The 23422-nt window shown below is 42.3% G+C and overlaps 1 protein-coding gene across 1 annotated transcript in view; it reads right to left on the reverse strand.

Moving 5' to 3' along the window:
• CDH17 (cadherin 17) overlaps positions 1-23422 on the reverse strand; it is a 108722-nt gene that overhangs the window by 13335 nt on the left and 71965 nt on the right. The window contains exons 9-13 of the mRNA XM_077493038.1: positions 14877-15092; positions 11515-11591; positions 8937-9128; positions 5270-5514; positions 4871-5001 (exon numbers count right to left, since the gene is read on the reverse strand). Of these exons, the coding sequence (XP_077349164.1) occupies positions 4871-5001; positions 5270-5514; positions 8937-9128; positions 11515-11591; positions 14877-15092 (861 nt within the window). The remainder of the gene's footprint in view (positions 1-4870; positions 5002-5269; positions 5515-8936; positions 9129-11514; positions 11592-14876; positions 15093-23422) is intronic.

Raw genomic sequence — 23422 nt, forward strand, 5'->3', positions numbered from 1 at the left:
GACTCGAATAAGGAAGTTCATAGCCAGTAGCCAATAGCTGCCCTAGCGTCAGTTTTAGTCCGTCGGAGTAGCATACACACGAGCGGAGTTTTCGAAGGGGACCGGGTCCGGCGGAGTTCCTTCGGGAAAATTTGAAGCATGTTCCATATTCTAAAGTCCTTCGGACTTTGGCGAGTCAAAAGTCCGTTGCAGCCCACACACGATCGGATAGTCTGACGGACTCAGTCCTTCGGACTTTGGATGTTGAAAAGTCCGCTCGTGTGTACGCGGCATTAGTGTTATTTCTGTCTGCTGCTTCATTCCTCTGTTATCAGCATGAGTCCCTTCTGAAAAGTTTTCCTGACACCAAGAGAAAAAAATGTGACAAATTGACAGCCTCAGCTCTGTTCCTGTTTGCTGTATGAAGGGGGTGTGTTCATTCCCTCCAATCAGCTCTCAGAGCTCTCCTTATTCAGCTGTGCAGAGTGTGACTTTAGCTGTCTCCTTTTTTTTTCTGACAGCTCAGACAAGCTTTATAAAGTCTGGGCTTTGAATGGAAGTAGAGAAGAGATGACTGCAGATAAACAGATACAACATATGTAGGAGGATTTGTTTAATCTCTGTGTATCTTGTTGTCCCCCTTCTCCCATGCAAAGTTGCTCTTCACCCGAACATTCTTGTAAGTGCTGCACAAACTGTTGGTGCTATATAAATCCTGTATAATGATAATGATGATGGGGTTGATTAGGGTGGAAAGAGATAGGGGAGTCCAGGATGATTGGGGGAGTTCAGGAGCTTAACAGTGGTGCAAGCGGTGCAGTCTCTGCCTATCAGACCTGTAGCACATTTCCAGAACACTTCAGTTGGCTGTGTGCTACACAAGTCTGTCAGGCGGGGGCGGGAGGAACATGAAGTGGCGCTCTGCTTTATTCCCTGTCACTCCGGTCCTGCAGCTCCTGACAGTGGAAGAAGAGGAACGAGCGGGCTCTAGCACATTAAGCCCGCAGCTGTGCCACGCTCCTGTAATAATGTGGCCACTTGGGAGAGCAGGGGGAATTGGTTATATACTCTACTCCAGGAAAACTGCGGGCAGAACGGGGCTTAAGTGGCAGCCGCTTTGGGCCCCACAACAATGACCGGGCCCAAGGCAGCTGCCACTTTTGCCCTACGTTAAAGACGGCCCTGATTCTATAGCCAGGAGCAGGCTGTCTTTTGGGTAAGGATCTGCCCACTGCCTGCTATCAATCACATAGAGAGCTGACCCGATGAGGAACTAGTGTCTGTAAATCCCTATCAGGCTCCTCCCACCCAGTTTCAAAGCACAACTACAGCAGCAGGAGGAAGCACAGTTACACTAATGGCAGAGTGTCCACATGGACACTTCAGCCTCAGGGCGCCTCCACACAAAGTGCATGCCCCAGATTCATGTACCTGTTTACAATCTGTCATCCACATTGACATTTGTTGCATGGAGGCACGTCAGAATTCTAAAGACAGTTAATGAATTCTCCTATGTGTATCACAAATCATTGCCATATTTTTTCTATTTAAAATGCACGTTTTTTACTTTTTTTATCTTTTGCTGTATCTGATCTGTAGCTGCCTCTTTGCAGCCACTTCCTGTCTATATGCATGCACTCTAGCTGAAGCTGCATATCATTGCTCAGGGCAACTTTGTACAGTAATGGTAGCAAAGGTGGGACATGCTTTATGCAATATATATTGCCAAACCCTGCAAAATCTCTCTTAGAAACTTGTGTGATGGGGTGACAGTGCAGGAGAGCAATTGAGAGACGGAGCAGAGAGTTGTCATTCAATAACAGGAAGTGCTGGTAATGACCTCCATTGTAGGATTACCAGGTAATATTTTAATGCAAGCTGCAGATTTAAAAAGAGTCAAAATTACATTAATATTTTAAATACACATTTTATTGGTTTAGATCTACTTAAAAGAGAGAAGATAATAAAACTATTTTGAATAGATGCTCTATCCAATACTAAGGTAAAACAGAGGCTTTCAATAGTTAAATATCCATTTCATATCAACAAATACTAATTCCACACCTATGCAACATTTTGCTTGTTAATTATTCATTTTTTGAGCTCATAATTTTTATACAGTAAAATAATGAATAGAGTTTAAATAGGTCATGTATCTTAAACTCAACATTCACTGTGCAATCTGGTTTTACAATCTTCTTTGTATTCTCCAACAACTCCAGTGTAGTGATAGGCCCTGCCTGTTTGGACACAAACTCAATGGAATCTTTACATAGGTCCACCATACAAAGTTTTGGTAAATCTAAGGCCCCTTTTACATGAGAAATCCGGTTAATCAGCCAGACCCGATCAAACCCTCTTCTATAGTGCACCAGATGTAAACGGACTTCTGTCCATTTACACCCGGCTACCTCCAAATCCGATTCAACTCAGTAAAAAAGAAATGGAAGGGGGTCCGTTCCCCTCTGGCTGGCCAGGTTGGATCGGAGGGCACTCCATGTCCCCGCTGCATAAATCTGCCCACTCTGCTCAGCTCAACAGGGGATCAGCGGATGGATCCCCTACTGAGCAAAAATGGACTCGGCTTGTGTGAAAGGGGCTCAAAGGAGGTTGTACAAGGGATAAAATGTGTTCAGCCAGCTCTAGTTACCGGACCCAATAGTTACTTATTTGTTAAGGCAGCCCATAGAAGATTCATTTTAATTCAACCTGCTGGTCAAAAAGCAAAAAATAATTACATTGAATGTGTAGATGGGGGAGTCCTCCCCACTGTGCATTTGTATTCTGACAGCAGGGAGACTTCCATACCTTTAGAATACACTGATCGAGCAGCAAAATCCTGCTGGACTGGCCAAATTTTAATATATGTATGGCCACCTTAACAGAGAAATAAAGTCTGAAATGTCTGAACAAAAAGCTGCTACAAAGCTTTTGTGGGAACATAGAGGAAAATCTAAAGAACAAATATTTTTGTGAAATTTTGATAAATAAGTGTTATTAATAAAATCTGAAAGAAAAAAAGCAGCCTTGAAAGACAAAAGTGTAGGGGTGTAAATAGAGTTGCTACCCAGCCGATATTTTACAATCCAGGGTGGTTAAAAGCCTCCAGGGGCCTATGCCTGGTAAAACTAGATTACTAGACCTCAGATCTGTGACAACTGAAGGGCGCTATAGAGAAATCTCTGTTCCCTCATTCCATTATTACTATTATTATTTATTTCTAGAGTAAATTCCTTCCCCACATCCATACCTCAGAGCAACACTGTGTCCACTCTGAGGATGAGAAAGTCCTTGCAGGAGCACAGCAAAAATCTGCATTAAAACCCAGCTCTGGGTTGCTTAATTATTCCTTTGCAGTGGGGCTGTGCAAGGGTTAATTGCTCATTTAGGTCTCAGGGACATAAAATGATCTATTAACTTGATGCTCAGCTCCTCCGCTCTGCTAGACCGATCCCCACAGCGTCTTCTCCCCAATGCCTTAGCAGTCTATGGTCCTGATGTTATCAAGGCTTGATGACCCTAAAGGAGAGTCCACTGCTGGAGCATGGAGGAGCACCATCTGCCAGGGGAGTGGAGGATCAGGTAAGTTAAAGGAGAAGTATGGCCAAGCTATTTTAGCTAAAGTCTGCTGTCGGCAGAAGTCACTCAGCCCACTGTTGGCAGATATAACTCAGCCCGCTGTCACTCAGCCAGTCAAGGCTTTGGACCCAATGCAAGGGATCATTTTCAAATTTACCAGAGTTGGGCTTTAAATGAAGTGTAAACGGAAAAAATATTTTCTAAGTATGGATTGTAGCCTAGCTTGGCTTGGGAGCTGCCACACCCAATTAGTTTTTTCTTGACAGGGACAATTTGTGCATGGTAAACTATTTCACCCACATAGTTTGCCATGTTGCCATGTTGTCACGCTGATTATTGGACATGGTGAAAAGTGGCTTCCCTAAAAGGCATGATTTACTGTGACACACCTTCACATCTTCCAAGTTCCAGCATCAGCTTCATTTGTGGCTAATGGCATTCTGTTATATGACATCTCAGAGCCACAGAAGTTGACTACCACTGCCAGTCTCGATGATTAAAGCCAACATGGAGCAGTGGCCATGTATTGTCTCACATGTGTCACAGACTTTGCGCTAATTGATTTCTGAATGATGAACTTTCTCCACCCTGTGCCCTCATCCCGACATACAATAATTAGCGCTAGCCCCCTGCACTCCAGCCCAGTCCTTCCCTAATTGCGCTTACTAAGATTCGCCAATTATTTGGAGTTTAACACTATTAATAATCAATAATGATTTTGTTCAATGTTTATGCTACCAGGCTGTGGCGCAGAGGACCCAATGACAGTTTGGGTCAGATTGCCCTCATATAGTGCCCCTTCTACTACTGCCACTCATACCAGCTCTTACTTGCATTGACAGAGGTAATTTCTGGCTTCAAACTTGTTTCAGGCCAGACAATGATGGGAATAACCAAAAGACCCTTGTCAATGCTGGCAATTCGAAGAGCTTAATAAGCAAGTTATTGTCAAAAAAGGCTTGGGAAGCTGGGCACTGCCAGAGGGGACATGTAACAATGTAACAATGCCAAAAAATATTAATAAAAACAAAAAATTACAACAGTAACCTTTCCCACACAGAATTGCCAGCTATCCCTACCATCTGTGAGCTCACCCTACAGTAAAACGTGGTTAGGTTACTCCTTCTTTTAAATTATCATCTCATGTAACTCAGCTGACTATGGGCACAGGCTTTGCACTGTGCAACAGATTGCTCTTTATTTCTGGTGGCAAATCTATAAAGTTATCAGACAAAAGTTTGGGATTTGCCACAACAGCAGTGACAGCTTTCTATTATCATTCTAACAGTACCCCTTTATATATTTATCTTACATCTTTCTGTAGCGATCACTTTTACTGAGTAGTGGTTTTCTTGTTCGCGATCCAGTTCTTTATTGGTATAGATTTCCCCAGTTTTTTCATCTATTCTGAGCCAATTCTTGGGGTTATCTGTCAGCGAAAACCTGAAAAAGGAGAAGCAATTTTGATAATCAAGGTCTCCCGTCCCGATTGACAGCACATGGAAGAGAATGAACAAACTAGAAAGATCAGAGCCACAGTATTTCCTGTATTCAGAGAAAAAGAGGAATTCTAAAAAGTTAATGTTCTATCCGTCCCTGGCTGCTGAGAAGCTAGACCTATGTTAATAGCTGAACCCATCTTTTTGAAATGGATTGGCATAATCATGATTACACAAATACAAGTCCTACATTTGACCTGCAAGAAACTTACTTTATTTCGTCTCCTTCAGGATCTGAGGCTGACACAGTAATTATCTTCGTTCCTATAGGAATATTCTCCTTTTGTTGTGATTGGTATAATACGTCTGAAAAAATTGGCTTCTCATCCACATTGAGGACGGTTATGTTTAAACGTGTGATGGAGCTTTCATTATAATGTACTCCTGTGACCAGAGGCTCAGGGTTCCTGGCTTCTATCACCAGGTTATGCACTTTAAATGATTCATAATCAAGTGGCTGTTGAAAAATAAAAAATAAAAAAAATATTTGTAAGAACTAAGGCACTTAAATTCATTTATCTTACCTACTGCCAACATTGCCCAAAAATTTTTTTTTTTTGTAACCAGTGTAAATACTTGAATTTGACTTTTTGGTATCGACCTCTTTTAATTCCCTGTACAGTAGCACTAATACTGGTAGCTCAGCTCTGGACACCAGTCAGAGAATCTACATGCAAATATACTGATATGGAACATGCTGATAGGAGCAGAGTGCAAATTAATTAGAGGATATAGATATGGTAGTAGCGAGTTGTCATCTAGTAAAAGAAATCAAGAATTACAGGGTACAGCTAATAGTGAAAAAAGCCTTTGCGCTACTATTTTACAGGTGAAGCTAATCAGCAGGGTGAATATACCTCTTCATAAAAAATCAATATAGAAAAATGCATACGGTAAATCAAATACAAACGTGCAAATATTATAATAAGGTGCTAGAAACTGCAGCTGAACCTGATAGCATTACACAAACTATCAAACGAAAAATAAAAGTGAACAATAGGTCCTGCGCAAATCTACCAGAAATCCTATGTAAAGTGCTAGGTGCTAATGACAAATAAATATATAAAAATAAACCCAGAACTTTAAAATATATAGAAAGCAGGCAAAATACAAAAGTCCATATGGTGGATGTCAACGTCTAATTAACTGGCACCAATTGGGAAAACGCAGATAAAAACAGTACTTAAAAAAATCAAGGGGCTGAAGGCTCCCAGAACTCTCACCTCCAAGTGTAGAAAGATAGGCACATCAAACAAAGCAGACCACCTCCATTCTCGTTCCCAGCCACCAGGGGAACTGAAGAAGTCACGTGATTGACGCAACGCGTAGGCAGTGGCTGTACGTCGTACCGGAAGTGAAGTAGGACTGGCGGAAAACGCCAAAACACCATTTTGCTTTATGTGCTGTTCTTTTGTTTAAATGTGAGAGTCCGATTTATTATACTTTTTATTAAACTTTACCATTTTGAGAAACTACTACACTATCAGAGCCTTCCCTCTCTCTCCATGTTTATTATTTTTTGAGCTGCACACTCCTGTGGAAACCTTCCTCGTAGCAACAGTACATTCTACATTGTATTATATGGCCCCCTTGTGGCCCAGTGCGGAGATCATTGTTTCCTAGTTGGCTGTAGCTGAGGACCCCCTGGTGGCTGGGAACGAGAATGGAGGTGGTCTGCTTTGTTTGATGTGCCTCTCTTTCTACACTTGGAGGGGAGAGTTCTGGGAGCCTTCAGCCCCTTGATTTTTTAAGTACTGTTTTTATCTGCGTTTTCCCAATTGGTGCCAGTGAATTAGACGTTGACATCCACCATATGGACCTTTGTATTTTGCCTGCTTTCTATATATTTTAAACTTCTGGGTTTATTTTTATATATTTATTTGTCATTAGCACTTAGAACTTTATATAGGATTTCTGGTAGATTTGCGCAGGACCTATTGTTCACTTTTACAGGGTACAGCTGCTGCAATCGCCAAATGTGTTCCCACATCTGCATTAAATCAATATTAAAATGTGTGATTGTGCTGCCTCTAATTCAAGCTGAAATAATAACTAAAAACTAACAATAAATTACTAAATAAGTAAGTGTTTCATATATATAAAGTGCCAGTACAAATTAAATCCATAAACAAACATACAATACAAAAGTCAATGCAATAAATAGTAAAGCTTCTTATAAATTGTGCAGTCAAAAAAGTCTCTGTTTGATAATATGCATAGAGATGACACCACAAAATAATGTAATTTTTTTCCGCATGTGCTCCTTTCACCGGTGCAAACTCACCTCCATTATAGACCCCTTATGCCGTGTACACCCGTTCGGATTTTCCAACAGGAAATGTTGGATGTGAGTTTGTTGGCTGAAAGTCAGACCGTGTATATGCTCCATCGAACATTTGTTGTCAGATTTTTCCGTCAACAAATGTTTGCTAGCAGGTTCTCAAATTTTCCGCCAACAAAACGTTGTTGTCGGAATTTCCAATTGTGTGCACACGAGTCCTTCTCACAAAAGTTCACGCATGCTGGGAATCAAGCAGAAGGAGCTGCAACTGGCTATTGAACTTCCTTTTTCTTGGCTTGTCGTAAGTCTTGTATGTCACCACGTTCCCACGTTGGTAATTGTTGGCCAACATTTGTGTGACTGTGTGTATGCAGGACAAGTTGGAGCCAACAACCTTCGAAACAAAAATCCATGTTTTTTTTGTTGGAAAATCCAATCGTGTGTATGGGACATAAGGGTCAATAAAGCTTGAACGCAGATCATTCTGATGGATCAAACTCTGTTGTTCAGGTTCCTTAAAGAACGATAGAATTTCCTCTCGAAGATGGCTCCACACAGCCCACACATAGGTCATAGGCAACAAACAGAAAAACAGCCTCCAATAGTGCAGTACCTGGGTTATTAGGCTCAACACACTACACAGAACCCACTTCATAAAATTCACTTACAGTTATCAGGTAAAAAACAAGCATATAATAAAATACAGCCAGTGAAAACTCCCGCTGCCAAACTCAACCTCTACACGTTACGCCACCAACATACATGGCTTCATCTGGAGGGCTGACCTAATCCCTACACTGCTTCTCCTGTGATGTCCAAACAGCCACTGGGTGGTTGGGAGGGGATTGTGTGGTTGAGAGAGGATACCACTGCAATTCATAACTGTAACAGATAAAGTGGAGTCGTCCACATAGCTGTGCTTTGGGGCAAGGCTGTGTAATTCACAGGACTGGATGGGAAGAAATGAAAATAATTTGGCAAATAAAAGAGCTCCTTAACACATGTATCCTTGGTGTATGTAGATGTTTGCCTTGAGTTGAGGATTAAAGCAAACCTATAGTGTAATAAAGACTTGCACCTAACTTGACAATCATCAACATTTTGCTGATTGGGTTTAGGGGACTTTAATTCAAACAAAGCGACTCTTTGTGCTATGATCCTCCACTTAAGCTGATATCATGATCAATGGCGATCAATGCCTTTGAATCTAGTTAAATATGTGTCACCAGGGATCAATTGTTTTTGCTCTTACAGTGCAGGATTGTTTTCACATATCACCAAAACGTTACAAATATATTATTAATTATACATAAAAAAATCTGAGGACGGAGACATAAAATCCTTCTATTATGATCATGCCCTACATTATATCCTCTGGCTGGCTCACAGTACAAACATGGTGCTCTAAATGTGCAATTCCAGATTCACATGATTATGTTGGTTTTGTTGCTTCTAACATCGCATCTAAAGGTTGTGTGGAAGTGGAAATGTGTCGAAACCATCTGTTTTAAGAGTTGTTAAGATTGCTGTACTTGATGTCTACAAGAGGGTCTTTTCATTTTTATTGACCCACCTCAGCATATCCATACTAGTTTTACCTTAGCTACTGTGATGTTTCCTCGATTTGTTTCAGGATTTGTCTGAATGGTAAACATCTCACTTGGGTCTCCCTGAATGATCCGGTAAATAATATCAGAGCTTCCAGTTTGTGGTTGGTCAGCATCCCAGGCCTGTATTTCCATCACAAAAGTTGACAAAGGTACATCCTCAAAAATGGCTATGTTTCCATACTGTAAGTACAAAAGAGTTTATCTGATGAGATCACATTGAAAATTCAGAGTATACAACTTTTTTTTCTTTTTACTTCTGCTATTGTTATTATCTCATGGCATACCTATTTTGGGACAGATTTCAAGCCAATAACTTAAACAACTCTTTGCAAGAACAGTTTTAATATTTATATAACAAAAGACTGCCTAAAGTATAACTAAAGAATTTTTTTTTAATAGTGTAGGTGTAGGAAAGGGTTAAATCTCCCATTTTTTTATTGTGTCTTTTTTGGGGAGATCTCCCTTCATGGCCTGCCCTGGGGAAACTACAGTATGTAAGAGGAAATCCTCTAGACAGCATTTACCATCTTCCTGTCCCAGTGACAGTGGCCAATAGAAGAAATAAAGAGGGTGAATCTTCCCAGAGGGGCCACAGACAGCAATACAAACCTAGAGGTATAGATATAAACAGGAGTGCCACAGCAAATGTTGGGCAATCTTCACAAGTTGATCACAAAACGTTAAAATGACAAGCCAACGGATTTCAAATGTTCTTATGATCCCCCTTCCTCAGCACAACTTGAATATTTATATACAATATTGCCGCAGTAATGAAAAACCTTTGATTACTAAAATGCAAATTGATGGCATCATTTTATAACATTATATAGTAGTTTGTCCTTTTGGGGTGCTATGATGAAATAAACTTTTCCTGGTCTCAGTATTTGGACTGTGATTTGTGTCCCCCCCCCCCCCCCCCGCTCAGGGACTCCTGTAGTCTAGCCTGTCCCCCATGATCCCTCTGGTGAGGGTGGCCCGTGTGTGTGTGAGAACAGCAGAGGGGAGGGGTAGTGCAAAGCATACGGCCGCTATTGGAGAAGCTCTTTGCAGGGGATACTGAGGAGCAACTGGGTGTTGGGAACAGTACCTGGTGCTGGGGACAACCCTGCTCTGATAGATTATCATGGAGGCCATGGAGAGGTGAGCAAAATCAACCAATCTACGCTGTTCATGTAGTGGGGGTGTGAGTAGTGCAGGAATCAGGTAGGTCAATGTAGTGGTCAGTATAGAACTCAGGTAGGTCAGTGTAGTAGTCAGTATAGGAATCGGGTAGGTCAGTATAGTAATCAGGTAGGTTAGTGTAGAGGATAGTGTAGGAATCAGGTAGGTTAGTGTAGTGGTCAGTATAGGAATGAGATAGGTCAATGTAGGAATAAGGTAGGCCAGTGTAGGCATAAGGTAGGTCAGTGTAGTGGTCAGGTAGGTCAGTGTAGTGGTCAGGGTAGGAAACCAGGTAGGTTAGTTCAGTGGGCAGGTAGGTCAGTGTAGGAATCAAGTTGATCAGTACTACTGTACTAGTGGAAGGGACTCAGGGAGTTCTAAAAGTCTGGCGGGAGTGCACATTTCTTGCCTTGTCCCAGACGCTGACAACCCAAGCTACACTTCTGACTGCATATATAATTTGAGGAAAATATGCGTATAAAATAGTTTACCGTTTGCCAATAAAAAATAAATAAAAAAATGTCCCCGGATTTCATTTTAAAAATCTGTTCACCTTACCTTAAGTGCCCTATAGAGGTTTCTTTGTGTCCATTAACTGCCAACCAGAGTACTTGTGCATCTCAATATGCCTTTATCTAGTGATTACCTTGAGTTTGAGCTTGGTCCGAACCCAGAAATGAACTGTCATTGCTGTGCCAATGAGCTGTGGTTGGAAGATTCCCCGCCCCATAGCTGACGTACTTTATATGGGGTGGGGATGCTATTGATATTAGTGACTTAACATGGGCACCATATTAGGTAAGCGTCCCTGCCCCATAGCTGACGTACTTTATATGGGGGGGGAACGCTATTGACATTAGTGACTTAACATGGGTACCATATTAGGTAAATGTCAAAGAGCTGATATGACCAAATGGTCATATTAGATCATTGTTGTCACTAGTATCCCCACCCCTTTATATATGCAGCTGTGGAACTGGGAATTTCCTGCCCACAGTTCATTGGCCTAAAGGTTCTAAACCTTTCCTACAGTATCCATAACAGAAATATTTTTTGCTTCACGTATACTGTATGTGTAAAAGTATTCTGGAGTTTAATGATTTCATTTATTTCTGTGACAACTCAACATTTTGGACAAATAGAGAAGGTTAATCTCCTCAGGAGGGACAAAAAAACAAACAAAAAAACAATGTTTTGCTATCAGCGTGCCTTGCCCCTGTACTTCATGAGCCTATGAACAGTGGGTGATTGACTTACAGATTGTATTGCTTAAACCACAATGGACAGATGATGAGCAGCACTCCAAATAATAGCATTTACTGAAGATCCGTGTCAGATAAAAATTTTAATTTTACAGAAATGTGTGTAAATATACAAGAATGCTAAGCTTAGAAAAGGCACTTACATCAGACCTTTCAAAAATGGGAATGTGGTCGTTGATGTCAATAACATTAATCGTTATCCAACAAATTGTACTAAGAGCTGCAAAACAGAAAAAAAAGATTTAATTTGAATGCTAGCACAAGGTACTGCATGGGAAATTATATACCCAAAAGCCTCCGCACCACCTTAAACCCTTTCATACACTCTATCTATTTAAAAATGATCATACACTCCCAAAATGTGTGAATCTCACAGTAACTGTGCAGCTGATGTTTGTGGTCCTGCTGGAACTGTACAGAGAAATACCACATATAAACAACGCTTGCTATTCCAACTTGATCAAAAACTTATAAAGTGACATATTAATAATAAAATGAGCAGTCTATAATATCAATCAAATTTAGCGAATATAGAACCTCCCTCTAGTTCTAGTGGGTCACTTCCAGTCCGGCATGCCTGGTTACTAGTGGCAGCGTTTTTTTTTTATCTTTAATGTCTTAAATTTTAAAAAAATGCAAACAGATTTTACACTATGAGAGGTTTCCTTTCTCCTTTTTTTATGCCCATCCATTGCCCATTGAACTGTATGGAGAAGCATTGGGGACCTTTCACAGGAGAGGACTGGATCCAAGCCAGGAGCCTTTGGGAAGTCAGGAGAGGTCCCGTGGTGGCCCACAAAGGGATAGTGACCCCTCTCTACTGTACAATAGGAGGGTCATTGGAGTCCGGTGAGTGCGGTGTGCAGAGGCGTAGTTAGCACATCTGGCACCTAGGGCTGGACATTTTTTTGCCCCCCCCACCCCCAAAGAAAAAACGTATGTGGCAATATAGCCATAATATAGCCATATACCTTTTGGCTATATACCAAGCCAACACTGTGGGTGTGGTCAGATTGGAGGGGCTTAAAGTGGTTGTTAACCCACTTTCAGTAGTTTGTTCTGTCTCCTAATAGAGTTCCCCCCTGTCTCTGTGTTTCATTAACCGTATCTCACCGTATCCCACCGTATCTCAGAGCGGCTCCCAGCGCCCATGTGACCAGCTAAATCTCCTCTCTGACCATCTTGCAGAAGCAGCGGGTGGGGCCGAGGTTTCCCCGCTGATGGCAACTGGATGTGAGGAGGAGAGAGGAGACACAGCCGGTCATGTGAATGCCGGGAAATATAATGAAGGAGGTAATTTTTTAATGAAACACAGAGACAGCGGGGCACTGTATTAGGAGACACAATCAATAGTATATAGATACATTTTTTATTCCTGCAGCAGGAGGGGGATTGAGATGGCACTGTCACTAGGTGACACGCAAGGAGGGGGGAGTACAGAGGAGACAGACACAGAAGAGCAAGCTGCGGATGACAGAGGCATGCAAACAGACCACGATTTTCATGGGCTCGGCAGTCATGATTATCGTGATCTGTTTGCAGAGGGGAGGGTATAGCCAGGCAGGATCAGCCAGGTATTACAGGTCTAACAGGATGCCAAATTACACAGCACAAGCACTGTGCTGTATAACATGCTTTAAAGGATCAGAATCTGTGTTTTTTTGGAATAGCTGTGCATGGCAACCAATCAGCTTCTATCTTCAGCTTGTCCTGCTTTAAAAATGAAAGCTATGAGCTGATTGGTTGCCATGCATAGCTGTTCTGTCTGCTCTAGCGATAAATTCAGACAGGTCCTGTATGCTGTGCCACTTTTTGCTGCATCTGCATCCACCAGAGAGCTTCACTCGTAGAAGTGGGTGCACAGATCTGAATACAGACACTGTGCATTTGGATACATGCATCCCTTCCTGTCTGCATGTTAAATTTTTACATTCGACTATGTCCAAGCAGCTGCTGCATCCAAATCGACTTTGACTGGACTGCCTGCACAGGGATGCACAGAACACAAGTATCCCCATGCTGTACACAGCCATCACACTGGGCATTGAAGCATATGCTCCATGCAAATGAGGCGTAATTGTCATGTGGGCCAGATAGCAAAAAAAGAGGAGATGTCGAGTAATTAAAAGAGAAGTAAGGAAAATTTTATGAATCATATCTACCTAGGTGGATGCTGCATCTGTCCCCCTCCAGCTCTAAGGCTGAAAAATGTGTAATCAAACACTGCCGATCACTCAGTTCTCAGTGCTCCCTGAGCAGAGAGCTGGTGGCTGTCAGTCTCTGTCTCTGCTCTGCCCCCTCTCCTCCCCTCCCCTCCCTGGTGCTCACGGAAACGCTGGGCTGTGAAGGGAGCGGGAGTGACCGGCTTAGGCTCTCAGCAGCTTGCTGAGAGGCTGAGCTGGGTTCTGGTTCAGGCATGTGAGCAGATCCCAACCATATGGGTGCGATCTTTCCCCAGCCTGGACCGACTCTGTGACATCAGCCGAGAGAGGGCTTAAGCAGGCTTTGGCTGTACTCCTTTAATAAATCTATCACATAACCAGTCTCTCTGCTCCTGTTTGGCATTACTTGAAACAATTGGTAAATGTCCCCATTTATGTTGTGAACTCACCCTCCAGGGCCCAGGCAGGCTCTTCCACAGTCCAGGCTTTAAATCTAGGCTCTTTCTCCCTGAAGCTGGAAGGTCCTTCAGGCACCCTCTTTCCTAGTCCAGAGGGCCTCCACGATCCCCCTCTCATAGTCCAGGGCCTGCAGACACCTGCTGTCCCAGCCCAGGGCCTCCAGACACCACCTCTCCTGATCTGGGACCTCCAGGCACCCCGTCATCTAGTCCAGTATCTCCCCTGTACCCCCCCATCCAGAGGCCTTTGCCACACCAACCACCATTTCCTAGTTAATGGTCTCCTCTGCACTCCTCTCCCAATCCAAGGCCTCCTTTACAGCCCACCCCAATTTAAGAGCCTCCTCTGCACTCTGCTTTCAGAATCCAGGTCCTTTATCAACCCCACTTTTCAAGTCCAGGGTACCTCTACACCCCCCAGTCAAGAGCCTCCTCTAACCCCCCTCCTCCCAGTCCAGGGCCTCCCCTGCACCCCCCTCTCAGCCCAGAGCCTCCTCTGCACCCACAGTCCAGGGCCTCCTCTGCACTCTCTAGTCTAGGACCTCCTCCGCACCCCCTCCCAGTCCAGGGCCTCCTCTTCTCTGGGATGCATCACGCAGAAAAGACTGGGATGCCTCACGCAGAAAAGACATAGACTGGTTGGGCACTGGGCAGGACTAGGAGGGAGACCTGCCTGTACATTACATTTGATCGGGTGTCAGTGTACTCCAAATTTGAATGGAATTTAAATGAAAGTGCTCACCATATTTTTATTTTGTCACTAATAAAGTCAGTATTTTATCACCAATAGTATGGACCCCCCCCTCCAGTCTCTAGGCCACCACTCAAATTACCCCTATTATGATACAATGCAGAAAACAGTTCTATTTAAATGGTTAAACTTACCAGGCCTCCCTTCATCAGAAACATTCACTTTTAACCTGTACTGGTTGTTGTCTTGAATATCTAGCCCGCCAGTAATTAGCTGGACTGAACCACTGTATTCGTTGATTAAAAACAAGTTTTCTGAAGGTATTTGTTCCAGTAGTTTGTATGTGATAGTCGAGTTTCTTGTATTTGGCTCATCATTGTCAGTGGCTATAAACAAACCAATAGTGCTTGCTGGAAGACAAAAGTGGTGTATTTAAGAATCATCTGTGTGCACTGTATAAGGCAAATACTCTCAGCGGATTTGATGTCTATCTAAAAGTTTTATAATGCATTATAAGTGTAAACTTTTCCATGTCTCTGGTTACCTCCATTAATTGTGTTTATGAATATGTGGAACGGATCATTTGTTACGTTTAAGAGGTCAAAGAGGGCGCCCAATGAAAAACAAGCAGGGTTAATGACAGCCAATACATTTTGGGGACCAATGTTGTTTCTAACATCTTCTACCTGCAGCCCTGATGAAGGGTGGTTGTGTGGCCCCCAAAATGTATTGGATGTAATTTGCCCTGCTTATTGTAACCAGTTGAACAACAAAGACTAAAGGATGGGATAGGAAAGGATATTTCATTTGGAACTCTCTTTGACCTATCATATTTGAATTTCTTGATTCCAGTGAATGTCCTCTCCTGGGGGGTTTCCATCTTTGTGGTGAGTTTCCAAACCTAGGCCAAGTAATGATTTCTTCTCCCACAAGTGCTTCACAGCTATAGGCATGTAGGTCTCATAAACTATACATGTATTTTTACATCAGGGTTATGCTGTGGTACCATTTTTTTTAAATGCTTTATGATTCTACCTTCCTTATCCATAGCACAGTTTGTTTGTATTTTAACATGAACGCTTCCACTTTTCCCATAGTTTATTTTATTGTTCATCCTGTATTGTATGTTCAAACAGTATTAACTCTGATATTAGATATTTTTTTACCACATGTTTTCCACTGTCTCAAACTTTTTCACCATCACTTGAGTTACACTATATTACAAAGAATATTGGGAAGCCTGCCTTTACATGCACATGAACTTTAATGGCATCCCAGTCTTAGTCCGTAGGGTTCAATATTATGTTGGCCCACCCTTTGCAGCTATAACAGCTTCAACTCTTCTGGGAAGACTGTCCACAAGGTTTATAAGGATGTCTATGGGAATGTTTGACCATTTTTCCATAAGCGCAATTGTGAGGTTAGGCACTGATGTGGACAAAGAGGCCTGGCCCACAGTTTCCGCTCTAATTCATCCCAAAGGTGTTTTATTGGGTTGAGGCAGGACTCTGTGCAAGCCACTGTTATAGCTGCAAAGGGTGGGCCAACTCAATATGGAACCCTACGGACTGAGACTGGGATGTCATTAATGTTCATGTGCGTACATAGGCAGAGGTTTCTCAATAATTTTGTTAATATAGTGTGTGTTATTACTGCTGATTTCAGCCAAACTTCAGCTAAAACATTGTAATTAATTTTAGATAATGCATAGAAGGGTTAGAGCTTTAGTCAGAATTTTATTACTTTTATAGCCTGCACAGAATTACTAAAATATAGGCTGCTCTTTCGCCACCATGATGTTGAAAGGCTGCTCCTTGATCCTGTAGAAGGCTGCTGCAAAAAGCAGCACAGTGGATTTTTTATTTACTTATCACTAAGGTGGCATATAAACATATTTCCCACATAATTTAGGATTGCCACTCTGCCATCCATTTTGTTAATTCTGTCAATTTTTTGTTATTAATTTGTGGGGAGGTGCAGAATGGTGTGACGGCAGTAAACATTCAGAGTCCAGTTGCAGAAAGTTGCTTTTGGATTTCTTTTACAAGCAACAGGAAAGGATGCCCCCCCTTCCTGCCACCTTCAACAGCTTTCTTGGGCTGTAACGTCCCACCGGGACACCCGATCAACCAACCAGCGCTTTTGCACCGGCTGATCATAGAGGAAAACAGAGACCAGAACAGTGAAAAATTAGGAAAGAGTAAAAATAAAAAAATAAATGAATAATTGAAAAGAAAAATGTAAAGCTCCCCTGCCCCCCTTTTATATATATATATATATAAACAATGTACTAAACAATCGGGTATTATATTGTGTTTTGGGGCATTTTAATTCCAAAATGTGTATTTGTCCCAAAAAAATTGTATTCGAAAAACTACTTAGCAAATACCTTGTGACATTAAGAATTGCAGCACCCACCAATGTATTCTCTAGGGCCTCTGCTTTAAAAAATATTTATAAGGCTTGGGGCGTCTAAGACATTTTCTAGCAAAAAAAAACTGCGTGTTACATGTAACCAAAAAGTGCCAAAAAAGACCTGGTCTTAAAATAGATAGGCTCTGCCTCACCCAAGATGGCTGCCAGAGTCTTATGGGGCAGCAGCATGCAATCGGATAGCTTCCCCAGTGACACAGGAAACCATAGAGGAACCATGTTCCTCTTGACTTCCCCTCCAACTGCAATGCTGCTGCGATCGAGCACTACCTACAGTGGAGAAAATAGACTGCACCTGCCTACATTCTCCCCCTCTGTGACAAATGCATTCCTTGGCATCGCAACACAGTAAAGAACAACATGAAAAATGCAATGAACAAAAATGGAAGGCACGCACACCTTACCAAAAACATTTATTGGATAGTAAAATCTGTGAAAAATGGGTACTCAAAATGTTGCAACTCTCAATAAGCCATAAAACTACACAAAGTTTAATGGTGGGGACACATTTATCGTATCACATCAAAAAAGGGGGTAAATGTGGATGAGTTTCAAGGACGCAGCCCTTTCCTCAAGCTAAGGTAGTTCAGGGCCGCAATTTGGGCAAACTTGGGAAGGAACTGACAGTAGTGTCCCACCAGTTTTGCCTCACTACAGGTTCTGTTTACGAACTACTGTCTACCAAAGTGCTACATTTGGACTGCCACTTTCTCACCTCACCAACACCCCTCTCACTCCTGGAGTCCCAATGGTCCATCCGCTTGGTTCTAAACCTGGTAATCGGGGAACTTATTAGTGTGATCTACTACTGGACATAGTACATTACTACTACCAGTTTTTGGTTGTTGTTTTGGGTATAGGCCTCTTTCTACTCCCCCCCTTGTTCTTTTTAGGGTGGTATTAGTAACATGCAGGGTATGCACCTTGGTACTTATTGGGTGCTTATTTTGTTTGTGGTTTTGTGTGGGCTTGATACTGCATTGCTGCTTCTTGGATGTCCCTTTTTGTCCTGTAGACTCCTACAATTTTTCAGACACCTCTACCCCAGCTATGGTTCCTCTTGGCAAATTATTGGCATTAAAAAAACCTGGGTTCATAAAGCCTTCCACACCACTTATTTTACCTTTGCCAGGGGTGTGTCCATCCTCATAAATCCCCAGATCTAGATAGACTCACACCGCCCAAATATTTTTCCAATGACCTGTCTGCCTGGGCTCACAGAAGTCTGGCAGTGGAAGAATCCAACTTTTCTCTCCTACTCCTGTTTCTCTAACTCTTGTGAGACTACCTTATGCGTTCATCTTGCTTTTGCTAATCCCTCTCTTCTGGCGGATATAATAGAGGCTTCGTACTTGCCCAGTGGATTATCGTATCATTATCCCCTAGCCCTGGTCATTCGCACCATCTCAAAAAATAATGCATCATTGTGGCAACTGGGGCCTCATTGGGTCTCCCATTCGTCTATAATGACCTTTACTATCAGAATATTGGGAAAATAATAGAGGGTTGTCCTCTACAGATATTACCTGGGATGCCTTCGAAGCTTATACCTGGGGGCCAGCATATCTCTGCAATAGCTGAGGTGCAGCAATACTAGTCAACTGCCACTCAGTCTCTCCAACAGAGTCTCAGATGGACTCTTATGCCTCGTACACACGAGCGGAATGTCCAACAGAAAAAACTGGACGGAAGCTTTTCATCGTATATTTCGATTGTGTGTATGCCTCATCTGACTTTTCTTTTCGAAAATTCTGACAGACCTAGAAATAGAACATGTTCTAAATATTTCAGACGGAACCAATTCCTATCGGGAAAGCCGCTCATCTGTATGCTGTTCCGACAAACCAAAAACGACGCATACTCTGAAGCAAGTACGAGATGGACACTATTGGCTACTGCTATTGAACTTCCTTTTTCTAGTCCCGTACATCACTGCGTTCTTGACGATTTTGGTATGATCGTGTGTACGCAAGAAAATTTCAGCGGAATTCTGTCAGAACACCGGTCGTGTGTACAGGGCATAACAACTCTGATCCTAGCACCAGTAACTTTGATTTATTAATGGCTACCCAAAGAGAGCTTCACCTCCATTTGACTGAGGTTACCCAACTAGATCTGTACAAAAACAGAAATTTTTTGAAGAGGGAAATAAAAATGGTCAACTGCTGGCAATGCTGGCTCAACATGATCTCCCTCTCACATTAATATCTGAAATTACAACTTCCACAGGAGACATTATTTCCTCCCCAGAAAACATACTAGAAGCTTTCCATCAGTTTTATAGCTCCCTTTATACCACTACTCTTCCCTCTGAAATTTGACCCTAGTGACTTGTCTACTTTGTTGGATCTTATGGCACTTGGATGGCTGTCATATGAGGAGCGTGCAGAACTAGTATACCCTATCTCTCCTAAAGAGGCATTGACTGCCATACAATTCTTCCCTACAGGGAAGGCCCTAGGCCCGTATGGTCGAGTTTTATATCGAGTTTTATAAGACTCATGGTTATCTCCTAGCCCCGATCCTGGCAATATTATAAATAAAATGTTTATCAGATGGGTCTCTGCCAGCCTTGATCAGTGACGTCCATATAGTTCTGATCTACAAGTCACCCAGCCTAGAGGCGATTCAGTTCGCATTGTGCGCTATACAAGTATTTCATTCATTCACCCAAAGACCCGAAGTCTTGCGCCTCTTACAGGTCCGTTGCTCTGCTTAATAATGACTTAAAAATTTTAACAAAATTGATCACCTTTAGATTGCAATGCTTGCTACCTTTGATTATTGACTCAGAACAAACAGGCTTTATGACTCACAGGGCTACAGATATCAACCTGCACAGACTTTTTACCAACTTACATGCTCAACACACTAATATAGTTCCAGGACAGTGGCCTCCCTAGATATCGAGATGGCTTTCGATTAGGGATGAGCTCGTTGGACGAACAGTGAATATTATGGGCATTCACTGCAAATTTGAGTGCCATGGGACACCCCATAATGCACTGCGAGATCGCACTACATTGATGTCTGATGATTGCCCAAAACATACGCTTGACCTGCACGCTTTGGCCAATCACAGCGCGCTCTGCTGCGAGAGCCATAATTGACCAAAGGTAGGGAGCCTTTGGCCAATCATGGTCTCAGGGAACTAAGTCCACGTCCCACACTATATAATGCTGTTTTTTTTGTTATTTTTTTACATTTTGGTGTGGAGTTCCCCTTAAAATCCATACCAGACCCGAAGGGCCTGGTATGGATTTTGGGGGGACCCCTCGCAGTTTTTTAAATTTTGAAGTGGGGTTACCCTTAATTTCCTTACCAGACCTGAAGGGCCTGGTATGGACTGGGGGGGGGGGGGGACCCACGCCATTTTTTTTTCATAAATTTTTATCTATTTTGCCAGGACCTGGCAATACATTACAGCCGCAAGCAATTTTAACCACTTCAGCCCCGGAAGAATTTACCCCCTTCCTGACCAGAGCACTTTTTGCGATTCGGCACTGCGTCGCTTTAACTGACAATTGCGCGGACATGCGACTTTGCTCCCAAACAAAATTGACGTCTTTTTTTTCCCACCAATAGAGCTTTTTTTGTGGTATTTGATCACCTCTGCGGTTTTTATTTTTTGCGCTATAAACAAAAATAGCGACAATTTTGAAAAAAAAATGTTTTTTACAATTTGCATAATAAATATCCCCCAAAAATATATAAAAAAAACAATTTTTTTCCTCAGTTTAGGCCAATACATATTCTTCTACATATTTTTGGTAAAAAAAATTGCAATAAGCGTATATAGATTGGTTTGCGCAAAAGTTATAGCGTCTATAAAATAGGGGATAGTTTTATGCCATTTTTATTAATAATTTTTTTTTACTAGTAATGGCGGCGATAAGTGATTTTTATCGTGACTGCAACATTATGGCGGACACATTGGTCATTTCTGACACATTTTTGGGATCATTGTCATTTATACAGCAATCAGTGCTATACAAATGCACTGATTCCTGTGTAAATAACAGTGGCAGTGAAGGGGTTAACCACTAGGGAGCAGTGTATGGGTTAAGTGTGCCCTGGGGAGTGTTTCTAACTGCGGGGGGGCGTGGCTATGTGTGACACATCACTGATCTCTGCTCCTAATCCCAGGGAGCAGAGATCAGTGACACTGTCCCTATGCAGAATGGGGAGATGCTTGTTTACATTAGCATCTCCCGTTCTTCCTCCCCGTGAGACGATCACGGGTATCCCCATGGCGATCGAGGCCTCTTAAAGAGCAACATACAGGTACGTTAGTTTGCCTGTATGAGCCCTTCTGCTGATGTATATCGGCGTGAGGCAGTCGGCAAGCGGTAAATTAAATTTTTTTCTTTGGAAATTTTATTTTAAAACACATGAGAAATACAGTGGTGTGAAAAAGTGTTTGCCCCCTTCCTCATTTCCTGTTCCTTTGCATGTTTGTCACACTTAAGTGTTTCGGAACATCAAACCAATTTAAACAATAGTCAAGGACAACACAAGTAAACACAAAATGCAATTTGTAAATGAAGGTGTTTATTATTAAAGGTGAAAAAAAATCCAAACCATCATGGCCCTGTGTGAAAAAGTGATTGCCCCCTAAACCTAATAACTGGTTGGGCCACCCTTAGCAGCAACAACTGCAACCAAGCGTTTGCGATAACGTGCAATGAGGCTTTTACAGCATCCTGGAGGAATTTTGGCCCACTCATCTTTGCAGAATTGTCCTAATTCAGTTACATTAGAGGGTTTTCGAGCATGAACGGCCTTTTTAAGGTCATACCACAACATCTCAATAGGATTCAGGTCAGGACTTTGGCTAGGCCACTCCAAAGTCTTCATTTTGTTTTTCTTCAGCCATTCGGTGGTGGACTTGCTGGTGTGTTTAGGATCCTTCTCCTACTGCAGAACCCAAGTTCGTTTCAGCTTGAGTACACGAACAGATGGTCGGACATTCTCCTTCAGGATCTCTTGGTAGACAGCAGAATTCATAGTTCCTTTTATCACGGCAAGTCTTCCAGGTCCTGAAGCAGCAAAACAGCCCCAGACCATCACACTAATACCACCATATTTTACTGTTGGTATAATGTTCTTTTTATGAAATGCAGTGTTCCTTCTACGCCAGATATACTTGGACACACACCTTCCAAAGAGTTCCACTTTTGTCTCATCGGTCCACAGAATGTTGTCCCAAAAGTCTTGGGGATCATCAAGATGTGTTGTGGAGAAATTGAGACGAGCTTTGATGTTCTTTTTGCTCAGCAGTGGTTTTCTCCTTGGAACTCTGCCATGCAGGCCATTTTTGCCCAGTCTTTTCCTGATGGTGGAGGCATGAACGCTGACCTTAACTGAGGCAAGTGAGGCCTGCAGTTCCTTGGACGTTGTTGTGGGGTCTTTTGTGACCTCTTGGATGAGTCGTCGCTGCGCTCTTGGGGTAATTTTGGGCGGCCGGCCACTCCTGGGAAGGTTCACCACTGTTCCATGTCTTCGCCATTTGTGGATAATGGCTCTCACTGTGGTTCGCTGGATTCCCAAAGCTTTGGAAATGGCTTTATAACTCTTTCCAGACTGATAGATCTCAATGACTTTCTTTCTCAATTGTTCCTGAATTTCTTTGGGTCTCGGCATGATGTGTAGCTTTTAAGGATCTTCTGGTGGACCTTACTGTGTCAAGCAGCTCCTATTTAAGTGATGCCTTGATTGTGAACAGGTGTGGCAATAATCAGGCCTGGGTGTGGCTAGAGAAATTGAACTCAGGTGTGGACAACCACAGTTATAGTATGTTTTAACAAGGGGGCAATCACATTTTCACACATGGCCATGATGGTTTGGATTTTTTTTCACCTTTAATAATAAACACCTTCATTTACAAATTGCATTTTGTGTTTACTTGTGTTGTCCTTGACTATTGTTTAAATTGGTTTGATGTTCCGAAACACTTAAGTGTGACAAACATGCAAAGGAACAGGAAATGAGGAAGGGGGCAAACACTTTTTCACACCACTGTATGTGCCACTTTACAGGTAGACTAAGGGAACCCCCAGGCACGATATTGAAAGGAATATTTCATTTTTCTTGTCTCACTTTAAGCATTATTAAAATCACTTCTCCTGAAAAAACTTTTTTTTACATTGATGTCCCCTGGGGCAGTACCCTGGTCCCCACTTTTTGGCAATAACTTGCATATAAGCCTTTAAAATGTACACTTTCGATTTTTCACGTTCGTGTCCTACAGACTTTAATGGTGTTCTCATGTTTGCACAAATTTTTTTGTCTGTTCACATGTTCTGGT

This window comes from Lithobates pipiens, unplaced genomic scaffold (genome assembly GCF_037356315.1).
Source record: "Lithobates pipiens isolate NorthernLeopardFrog02 unplaced genomic scaffold, aLitPip1_a1.2 Scaffold_19, whole genome shotgun sequence".
NCBI classification, from domain to species: domain Eukaryota; kingdom Metazoa; phylum Chordata; class Amphibia; order Anura; family Ranidae; genus Lithobates; species Lithobates pipiens.